General features: G+C 39.1%; 1 protein-coding gene across 11 annotated transcripts in view; it reads right to left on the bottom strand.

Moving 5' to 3' along the window:
- shank3a (SH3 and multiple ankyrin repeat domains 3a) overlaps positions 1-11,703 on the bottom strand; it is a 152,598-nt gene that overhangs the window by 18,982 nt on the left and 121,913 nt on the right. For all 11 annotated transcript variants that reach the window (XR_001310539.1, XM_014012312.1, XM_014012314.1 and 8 more), the window contains 2 exons: positions 4,794-4,869; positions 2,277-2,359 (listed from right to left, as the gene is read on the bottom strand). Coding sequence is in view for 10 of the 11 variants with exons in the window: in XM_014012312.1 (XP_013867766.1) it covers positions 2,277-2,359; positions 4,794-4,869 (159 nt within the window). In the remaining variant the exon portion in view is untranslated. The remainder of the gene's footprint in view (positions 1-2,276; positions 2,360-4,793; positions 4,870-11,703) is intronic.

Raw genomic sequence — 11,703 nt, 5'->3', positions numbered from 1 at the left:
ATGCCACGAAGAATTGAGGCAGTTCTGAAGGCAAAAGGGGGTCCAACCCGTTACTGGCGTGGTGTACCTAATAAAGTGGCCGGTGAGTGTATGTTTAGAAAGAGCACGTTGATAAAATATTGCAAAAGACATTTGATGTTGCTGCGATGAAAAGTTGTTGAGATATTTGCCTGTGAAGTAACAGGAAGTGATGTCAAAGGGGAATGTCTGCATGTGAACAGAGCAGTGCTACAACAACCAAAAACCCTGACTGTAGAGAAGAATCTGATGTTTCTTAAGATTATTTTTGAGTCTCTATCAGAGAGATGAAGAAGAGTCAGAGTTCAAATAATATTGTTTCAATAAACAAAGACCGGAGAGTTTTCTTAAAGAGTTCCCCTTTGATGTCACTTCCTGATTCACTTTGGCTGAGCCAAGTTCAAAAGAAAATATGCCAGTTATGGGACAGAATGGGTTAATTCGTGTGTATGATTCCAACTTTCCTTAAATATTAAGATGTTTTCTTTGAGTTTTTTGTATTTGAAGAATATGCATGTCACAGGTACTTTAAAGTTCTATTCTATTTTATTCTATTCTGTTTTATTCTATTCTATTCTGACGTTTTAGCGATAAACTTGACAAAGCTGAGAGCTCAGATAAAATAAAAAGTCTGCTGAAGCCTGCAGGCGTGGGGAAATTAAAGTTGACAGTAAACACAAAGTTCATAACAGAACAGCGGCTAAATAATAAGTTTTGTTGACACGAGCGCGACTGCAACCGCAGGAAAACCTGCGATGAACCGAACAATCAGTCAAGTGAAAACAGAGTGGAGCGAGCGACCGTTAGCTTTTCACTTCAATGAACTTGTCCACATTAAAAACACGACAGCAGACGTGATTTACCAGTTTGTAAATACTTCGTAACTTTGCTCTCATGTCTCACACATACAGTACGAAAGGTCATTTACTTAAACTCACCTTTTACAATTCTGGAGGGAGAAATCCCAGCACACACTCATGCAGGGGAATACTTTGTCACAAACACAAACTATCACAAACTGTTTAACCTTGAAGCAGATGCAACTAATTGACTGACACATAAGAGCTCTCAGAGGACCACAAAGTGAACTGCAGTGAGTGAGTGTGTGTGTGTGTGTCTGTGTGTGTGTGTGTGTGGGTGTGTGTGTGTTGTTTCTGGTGACATTTGGGGGCAATTTTAAGACAAAATGCCTACATTAAAACAAAATGCCTACATTTGGGGACCTAAGTCGAGTCCCCATTTGGTTTAAATGCCATTGGTGGGTTGGGGGTTGGGTTTAGGACCAAGGTGTGAATTGAGTTTAGGTTAGTTTTAGGGTCAGGTAGGTACCTGTGAGGTTAGCCTTAGGGTTTGTGGTCAGGGTTAGGCTGTAGAAATGTAATGGAAGTCAATGGAATGTCCCCAAATGGATAGCTGTGCAAACATGTGTGTGTGTGTGTGTGTATGTTTAAGGGTACTGAAGAGTAAAAGACTGACTGATAAAGTGAGTGGGGTGAGCCAAGATTCATGGTAGTGAGTGATGGAGCAGTAAAGCACACTCAGACTCCCGGCAAGCTGCCGAGGAGCGGGTTGCCGTGGTAACCAGCCCGAGCGGGAGTGCTGGCACGTGTGTGTGTGTGTGTGTGTGTGTGTGTGTGTGTGTGTGTCTGTGTGAGTGTGTCTGTGTGTGTGTGTGTGTGTGTGTGTCTGTGTGAGTAAACGAATTTGTGATTACGGGGACCGGCTGAAAGGTGGTTGCAGTCAAAAAGCGGAAGGTGTGACAGCATTTAGAGATGATAATTGACAGGAGGGAGATGAAATGCAGCGAGTGGAGAAGAGGCAGACAGACAGGAGCAAAAAAAACAAAACAAAACATACACACAAAAAAAGAGAAGAATCAGAGGAGTGTTTCTCTACTCAAGCTCAACGCCATGTGTGATGAACAGATGGGACAGCTCACTGACGGCTCGGCCAAGGATGACGCTACCAGAAGGTCTACATGCTCTTTCTTTCTCTCACTTAAACACACACACACACGCATGCACGCAAACACACATGTACACACATACGCGGGCCTGAGCACATCTCAGTAAATAAAGTGAGTGTTGACCAAAGCTGGCTGTGCTGTTGACTCAGTCACATTACTGTCTGATCTAAACTCAATGACTCAGATCACCAAACTACTCAGGAGACTAGAACACACACACACGTGTGAAGCAAAGGTGTCGTGGAAGCGAATGTTTCAGCGATGTGCGCCCTCGGTGTGTGTAAAAACTCACCTTTGGCTCCCCGCAGGACAAAACCAAACCCCTCATTGTCCTTCTTTTGTAAAACAGCATTCTTCTCCTCTACGATGTAGTCGCTGTGGAGAAGATAGCAGAGGGACGGCACGTGTGAACTCAACACCATCCTCGTAGACACAAAGGAAGAGGGTGAAGAGAGAGGGCAGGGCAGGGAGGCAGGTCGACGGCTGGGAGTTGAGCAGTGGGAGGAGATGGATGTGAAGTCTCTCACACACACACACACACACACACACACACACACACACACACNCACACACACACACACACACACACACACACACACACACACCAACACACACACACACACAGAAGCGTGCTTGTACCTACTTTCCCCACCAAGTTAAAAGCCAAGATAACAGCAAGGGATTTCCAGGAGATGTGTGAGTATTTTCAGATGACACACACACCGGTGACAAAGAGACAAAGAACAAGTGCGAGTGTGTGACTGAAGTATCCGTGGGATAAACCCTAAGACTGAATCAACCTTCTGGCTGATCCTGTCGATCAGACTTCAGCTGAGTAGTGTGCTTAGAGATTTTGATAACAAAAAAAAAAACCTGACAGAGATGACTGCAATACAATCTCTCTCCCTGGTTAATAGCAGGAGAATTGGGAAGCAAAAGTAAGCAAAGCAGTCTGATTTCCCTGAGTGTTCAGGGGGAGGAGGTTGGTAGGTGGTGTTAACCTGTGGTGATTTTGCACACTTTTCCGAGTGAGTCTTTCCAGCATGCACTTGTTAAAAGCCTCTGAGCCAAAAGCAGAGTTAGTACAAAAGCTCCGAGCAGCACGGACAATAAAAGAATTAAGTTCCTCTGAGTGAAATTTATATTTTCACATCCAGTTCCTCACAAAACCAACCTAAAGTGGAACAGTTAAACAAATTAAGGGGGTGAATGAAAATGATTTTTAGATCATTTCTAATGCTTAACGGTGAAATTCGCTTTTCTCTGATGCCTGGAAATGTATAAAGGAGCCATTTGCTGTATTAAATCTTGTGCATACCATAAATTGCAACTTATTTTCAACTAATGTGGGCTATTGCACATTTACGTGTGAATGCCTTCATAAAAGCCACAAAAATATGTTTATTATTGGGAAAGTTCCAACATTATCAGACAGTTTTTCTCCTGAACGAGGCAGGTATAGAGTGCTGGAGTTCAGCTTGGTCAGGCGCTGTACTGTCATTAGCTCAGTTGCAAACACTCGACTCTTAAACTTACCTGGGAAACACAGAGCTCCTGCTGCTGGAGCCAGAGGACCCGTAACCAACCTTTCTGCAGGAGGGAGGTTAAAAGTTTGGTTTCATAAAATGCTATCTATCCACTTCTGCACTAATTATTATGCACAAAATATTGCGTTGGTGAAGCGTCACTAAGTAGCTTGGTCATTTTAAAGCTTTTCATCCTATTTCGCTTCAGCTCCATGATCCAAAATGCTGCATTAATGCGACGCGCTTTATCTCCTTTGTTCAGAAACCGCCTACAGGACTTCACAAAACCCTTCATTGTAAGGCTCACATTTTAAAGTGGTAAATGTTTTACCAAAACAAACCTGCCCTATGACTTTTTTTGAGTTGATTGTTTAGATTTGAGAAAATCTGCACTACAGCTCAATTCAAACCTCTGTGGAACGAGAGTTTCCTGCTGACAAGTAGGTGACAATTTAATCGGCTTTTCTCGCTGATTTTCACATAATACCTAAGCGTTTTTATAATTTCACTTGATTTCAAATAGCAGTGCAAAGCAACAAAAAAGCTACCCTTAGTGCCAATTTCTTCACTGATCTAGATCAGATTGCTATTTTTTTTTCTGCCACTTTAAAAACAAACCAAAACATTACACTATGTTCCTCGCAGAGCGTCTCACACTGGCAGACTATCCCAGTTTTTAGTGAGACTAATTTATCAAGACCGGACCTCTGGTAACAAAACTGCCATTACATTTTGAGAAAAATAAAACACATAAGGCTGATATTTCAAGGAAGGTATAGAAATAGCAGAAATAAGGCTTAAATGTGGCAGAGAAGTGGGACTTTTTCTCATATATAACCTCATCAAGACTGCGTCTACACTCTTCTCTAGCATCTGATTTAGACGAAAATAAATATTCTTATTTTATAGACAAAATAGTTCATCATAACAGAACAATAGAGAAAACACAAAGATGAAAACATAGAAAATGGTAGCATGAGTTTGTTTTCTCCACATGCATGCAGAAACACTTTAAGCATCTGTCTACACTTTGCACCCATGCATAAAGACTAAAAGCTGAGTCGGGTCAACGAGTTTGCCTCGAGTGCACCGGCAGCTTCATTACTTTAGATGGCAGCAGCTTCACTGCACTTCACTTTTTCCAATGGACATTTTTAACCATGACAGGGCAAAAAAATAACAAAAAAAACAAAAGAAGTTTCTGTAGTCAGCGCTGCACATTGTACATAGCTCTGCCCTGCACATAAATTAAGCATGCTGTAGCTCAGAAACAGAAGCTGTACCTGTATGAGGTGAAGTTGTCATAAGATCCCACAGTGTAGTGTCTGAACAGTCTCTTATTGCGGTCCTCCCGAGTCTCTGTGAAACAAATCAAATACTTTTGAAACTAGTAAGACAAGCTATAAAGTGCAGTGTTCCTCATTTTAGTGCTAGTTCATATAAAGATCTTGACATCTTCAATAAACATTTCTTTAAATAAGCATTTAGTCTTAAAAGATCAACTTGTTAAATATCATTTTAAATATTAACCACCAGGCTCAGATTAAGATGATGAATAACAAATATATAAATTAGATTTATAGACTATAAGATTTCCTATTCACACAACAGTTAATAGATTATTAGACTGATCTTGTACCGAGGATCAGGTCTTAAGAGCCAAATATTAATTTAAATGTGTTTTATACTTCAGCATTTATAACAAGAAATATGCAAGAAATCATTTATGATCATAATGATTACATAAAATCACAAATTTCCAAAATGTCAAGTTCTTGTCTGCCCTAGTTTTTAGCATGTAATTAAAAAAAATGTTAGAAATAATTAAATTCAGTGAGCAGAGGGAAGAATTAAGCTACCACAGAGAAGCAATTATCATTAGCATTCTTCAGTTATCTAACCTAACAAAACATAATTGTTCTAGTGCATTTATTTGCTTTCAACACTGTGAAGTGATTGCACTTTTTACCAAATATGTTCTAATGAACTATAGTATTGAATAATAGTATTCAAACTGAAATGTGGTTAAACTGTACAGTATGTGTTTGGACGCAGCGTGTGTGTGTGTGTGTGTGTGTGTGTGTGTGTGTGTGGTTCCAGTCAGTTTGTGGATTTATCCTACGTGCATGCTGATAGAGATCGATGCCCTCTCCCCGTCCTAATAATACACACTGCATCTCCTCTGAGCGGCAAACTGCTGACTAAACACCACAACCCTCGGAGTTCACGCTGAAACTCCTAATTAGGTGAGGCTTTGAGAGTGGGAGCATCAGGGTGGTGGTGTGAAAGTCACAGTATGCTGCAATAATTTTCACGATAAGTGCGATAATTAAAATTTAATCCATATGAATGGTCTGATCTAATAACTTGATAGAGTTAAAAAGACAAACCGACAGTTGTCACTTGTTTTTACTCCTGCTGTAACGCAAAGCTCATGAACAGAAAAGCTAATAAATGTGGTGTGGTCTGTGTCATCTGCACCTTTTATAAAACTTAGAAAATAGTTCAAAACATTTTAAGCTTGAAAATTCAGATGGCAAAACGGCAATGAAAACTAAACTTTTCATCAGGTAAAAGCTCAGGTTTATGAAGTTTAACGCTGTTTTAGACTTAGTAAAATAAAAGCTCATTAACAAAATTTAAACAATGAAAAAGACTTATAATGAGTAAAACAGGTTTACATAAATTTAACTCTTCTCTTCAAAAAAGAATGAGAACTGATGATGGAGTAGCCCCCCCAAAAAAGTTACATCCATGTATGAAGCTAAAAGAAGAAGAATATTCAAGTAAACAGACGTGATTGTTTAGGTGACAAAAGGTTGGTAGGAAACAACTTAAAGTTTAATACATGCAACAATTTACACGACATAGTAGGACAAATGCAAAATTTTAGCCTATAAAAGTTATGTTGCTGATTTTTTTCACGGCTTCTCATTTTCTTCATCCGTTCCCCCATCATACTCCTGGTTACCCGTACCTGTCCCTTGTTTTCAGCCAGACAGGCTTCGCTAACCTTCCTTCATGCTCTAAAAATGTGCTTATGAAACTACACTTTCTCCAACATCAGAAGTACAATTAAACAGATAGTGTTTCAGTGCAAAACTAACAAAAAGAAAAAGAAAAAACAACACAAAGGTAAACAAATAAAAACAGCTCACTTTTTGTGAGGAAAAAAAAAGTTTTAAAACAATAACTTTATTTACTCAACTTTTTATTTTAAATAAAAGCCCTCACTTAAAACTGCAAGAAAATAAAAAAAGTACTAGCCACATTTTGCGTTTGCCAGGAATTTTGTGGATGTGAATTCGTGTGAAGAGACAGTATTGTGTGTTTGTAGTGCATGCCGTTCTGTCCGTGTAGCACATGTGTGTATGTGCGTGTGTGTGATATCAGACACAGTTTAATACTGTGAAATGTAGTTCATTCATCACAACTGTCATGTATTTTGTACAGCCCAGAAGCGTCTAAAAGTAGAGATAACCTCAACTCCACTTTCATCCATCACACACGCGCACACACTCAACAAACAAAGGAAACAAAAGACATGACAAAGGGCTTTTATTGAAGATAGATACTCTTATTAATAATATTACACTAACTGTATATGCATTGACCAGCCATAACATCACGAGCAGCTGTAAAATGATGAGCAGGTAGCTCTTTTTGCTCTAAAACAGAGCATGGACAAAGAACTTTATTTGGTGCCTTTTGTAAATATCTGATTTTAAATACGTTCGTTCAGGCCCAGTAAACTGTGGGTGGTGGTGGGATTTAACACCTGTCAAATAAACATCTATTTTAAGACAGGGATGCAACAGGACATGAACAGTGTATCTTCAGAAAATTTGTTCACATGATGTTTTTACTAAATGTGCAGGTAAAAATATACATTTCATTTAAAAAAATGTAGTCAGTGCGCAGACGTACTTTTGTTTTTCGTCCTGATGCATCTCAGTAATCCAGGTAAAAAAATCAAAAGGAAAAAAATTGTATAGGTCTTCTGGACGGGTTCTTCTTTAATGAAACGTTTCGTCTCTCTTCCAAGAGACTTCTTCAGTCTSAGAGTTTCAGGCAAAATTCAGGCTTTTGAGTCCTGCCTCCATGTGACTGATACATCACATGGCTATCGTTGACACCTAATTAATACCTACTGTTAACAGGGGGTGGAGTGATACTGCCAATGGCAGCGCTGTAGGAGGGGGACAACTGAAAACGGAGGCCTCCACCTCTGTTTAATGATGGACAGTCTTTCTTCACAAAAATGGCTTCTTTTACTCCTCTCTCAAACCAACGTTCCTCTCTATCAAGAATGAGAACATCCTCATCTCTGAAAGAGTGACCGCTGGCCTGTAAATGAGTGAAAACTGCAGAGTTCTGGCCATTAGATGTAGCTCGTCTGTGTTGGGACATTCTTTTGAACAGTGGTTGCTTTGTTTCCCCGATGTATAACTGGTCACAGTCCTCCTGGCACTTAACAGCATATACAATATTGCTCTGTTTGTGCCGGGGCACCGGATCTTTGGGGTGAACCAGCCTTTGCCGTAATGTGTTTTGGGGTTTGAAAGCTACTGGGACATCATGTTTAGAAAATAAACGTCTCAGTTTCTCCAAAACACCCGCAACATACGGAATAACCACTGGTTTTTACTTTTGTTTTTGGCTCTTTACAATACACTTTCAACTCAATAGTTTTTAAAGAACATTTTACCACCACAGCTTTTCTATCAGGATACAGACAAACGTTATGAGCTGTAACCTTTTTGTTATTCTCTTTTTTCTCCCCTTACTTGTAACATTGCAGCTGCGCTTAATATCACTTTAGTGTTAAATAAATAAAAAAAAATATTGCTTCATATTTGTCTTGAAAATGCTGTGATACTCAGAAAGGTTCACAGTCAAGTTTCTGGCTGCAAAATGTATCAATCAGCCTTAACAAGTCCAAATCATCAGGCTTTCATTTCCGTGCTGTTTATTTTCAACAAAAACAAATTTGACACTAATAATATTTCCAAATCTCTACTTTGGTTTTAAAAGTCTAACAATCATGAAGTCTTATATTTAAAAAATATTCATACTGCCATGTTTAAAGGTTTTCTCCTGGCAAAAAAAATAAAAAATAAAAAATAAAAAATTAAGTCCTCTGGATGGGTTCAGAGGAGGACAACTGGACACGAAGGGCTCCACTTCTGTTTAATGATGGACAGTTTTTTTCCCCCACAAAAACAGTTTCCTTTACTCCTATCTCAAACCAACAATCCTCTCTATCAAGGATGAGAACAACGTCAATCCTGGAAGAGTGACCGCTGGCCTGTAGATGAGTGTAAACTGCAGAGTCCTGACCCGACGAAGTAGCTCGTCTGTGCTGGCTCATTCTTTTGAACAGTGGCTGTTTTGTTTCCCCAATATATGACTGATCACAGTCCTCCTAACACTTAACAGCATATACTATATTACTTTGTTTGTGCCGGGGGGCACTTCATTTCCAGTTGTCCCCTTCCTACAATGCTGTTGTTGCAAGTATGACTCCGCCCCCTGTGATCAATAGGTGTGAATCAGTGCCCCAACAATAGTCAGGTGACTGTGCACACGACCCTCGATGAACAATAGATAATCAAGGCACTAATGATCTATTGTTTGGCTGATGGCCCTCTTTTGCATGTGACTAACCTGTTTGTCCACCATGTGGAGGCAGTGCTTATAAGGCTGAGTTCACCTGAAACTCCTCAGACTGAAGAAGTCTCTTGGAGAAGAGACAAAATGTTTCATTAAAGAATAATCCATCCAGAGGACCTACTTATTTTTTCTACCTGGATTACTGAGATGCATCAGGACATTTTTTCCTGGCAACTCTTTCTAGCAAGCCATACTTGTTGAGTCTTTCTCTTCTAACTAAACCGTCATAAGCTTTAAAATTTAACCTCCCGCTTCAGGCCTGCAGAGTCTGAAATGAAGCTCTAGGGATTTTTTTCTTTTCTGAGCTCTGCACAGTTTGAACTCTGGAAAAACTTGCTGGGATGTCCACCCCTGGAAAGATCAACGACTCCCTTGAATTCTTTTAACATGTAATCTAAGATCATTACCCACTTATAATTTGTTCTCCTTGGCATTAAAAGTTAAATGCTCCAGAATAGTAAAACGCCAAAGAGTCTATGACCCTATCATTGAGCTGCTCCCACCAGCTGATGATCAGTTAATCAAGAGTGTAGATTCATAAAACCACTCCATACGCACCTTAAAGGAAAAAAAAAAAAAGAGCAAGCAGTAAGTGCAGATCTAGTTTTTCTGCATGCACTATTTTTGAAATTTAGTTTTTGTTTATTAAATTCTTTCAATGTTTAAAAAATATTTGGAGTTGGTCACCAGAGTTTGTTTTTACCTTTTAAAAATATCTGTGTTAAAAATAAAGAGTACAGGGTGAGTCAAAAGTGGCAAGACACCCTTTTATTTTTGAAAGAAAAGGGAAAATGACATGTGAATATTCCAGTAACAGTTGAGGGGCCTATCTTTTAGGCTATGTCCAGAACATGGTCGCCTCTTGAAAGCAGCCATATTGGATCGAGGGCATGTTTTTCCAAAGATAGGCCACCTCACCCATTGCTTTTTGAGGTCTTCAGATGTGTCATTTTCCTTTTTGTTTCTGAAATTTCGGATGTCCTGCCACTTTTGACTCACCCTGTGTTTTGCTTTTAAGAAACTACAGCTCAATACAAAACAAAACAAAACAAAAAAAAAAAGCTTTTTATTAAACAGACAGAGTACTTGGAACTGTGATTGTATCTCCAGTTGAAACAGAGTTCCTGCTCTTTAAAAAAACTACCCAAACAGCATCGACAGAGATAACAATAAATGCAACGTGAAGTCATATTTCTGACAGAACAAGAATGAAGTGGAGATGAACGGAAGGTCATGCCTCTTTCTGAGAACTGTTCGTAGCAAAATTGCTCAAATGCGCACAACAGTAGTTGGCCTTTGAATGCACTTTCCTATGAATATTGAGAAAATATTTTCATTGTAATATTGTACAAACTGTGCTCCACAGAAAGAAAAAAAATGTACACAGCTCATGAAAAAGTTAAAGGTAAAATGTCCACCTAAATAAAAAGTTTCTCATGAGCTGTTCAACACATAAATATGTAGAGTATCATTTTCTGTAACTCTTTATCAGCTTATTTCTTAAATGTTACGGAAAGTTGAACATAAGCTATATGTTTGGATTTGCACGTCTGTGAGAGCCCCAATGCCAAACACAACGTTAGGAAGTATAAATAAAGAGGGCAATGGAGCAAGAATGCAACTGTGAAACATGATGAAAATAATTTACAGCAGGTATGTTTGCAGCTCATTAGCTCTTTGTTCACTTACGCGTAATTGGTCACTTGATCTGTCACAACAAGGAACTAAATAAATGCACTGTTTTCACAGTTTTTATTTTCTGGTGGAGAAGACCGAGGGTACCACAGATAAAGCGGATAATCTGAGAAGCAGCTCATGCATTACTCAGTTTTCAGCAATCTATACTACACACACACACACACACACACACACACACACACACACACACACACACACACACACACACACACACACACACACACACACACACACACACACACACACACACACACACACACACACACACACACATATACAGTATATAAACACAAGTGTAGATGTTATCATCTACATGCAATTAAAATCAGATTAGACAAGCCACAGCTGCTGACACTTTAATATTTCCAGCTACTGACATCACACAAGTTTGAGATTAATAGAGTTGCACTTGTACCTTAAACTGAAAGCATTTGTACAAGCCATTTTGTTTACACACTACAAACACTCAAAGCTTGAACAGGCAGAAGATTTAAAGCTCTTTTTAGGTCTAAACTGTAAAGAGCTAGTGCTTTGCAAAAAAGAATAACCGTCTTGAAAAGAAATATTCAAAAGGTTAAAAACCTCACATTTCAAATGATGAGTAGAACTTGATTCAGCACGGCAACTCAATATGTGCTCTTCAACTAAACAGTAAAACTCAATGTTTAACTGCTCAGGTGTCATGCAGTTGCAGCAGAAATAACCTAAAAGCAGGAGTCGGGTTCACGATGAAAACTTCAACTCCTAGTGAAATCAAATGCAGGAATCCAGGGCAGTGTGTTGAGACTTTCCTAAAGCAGGATGAGCTAACAGCGTCTAACA

Source organism: Austrofundulus limnaeus, unplaced genomic scaffold (genome assembly GCF_001266775.1).
Source record: "Austrofundulus limnaeus strain Quisiro unplaced genomic scaffold, Austrofundulus_limnaeus-1.0 Scaffold90, whole genome shotgun sequence".
In the NCBI taxonomy this organism is placed as follows: Eukaryota; Metazoa; Chordata; class Actinopteri; order Cyprinodontiformes; family Rivulidae; genus Austrofundulus; species Austrofundulus limnaeus.
The sequence above is the reverse complement of the archived record's forward strand: the minus strand, read 5'-3'. Positions and strand labels throughout refer to the sequence as shown.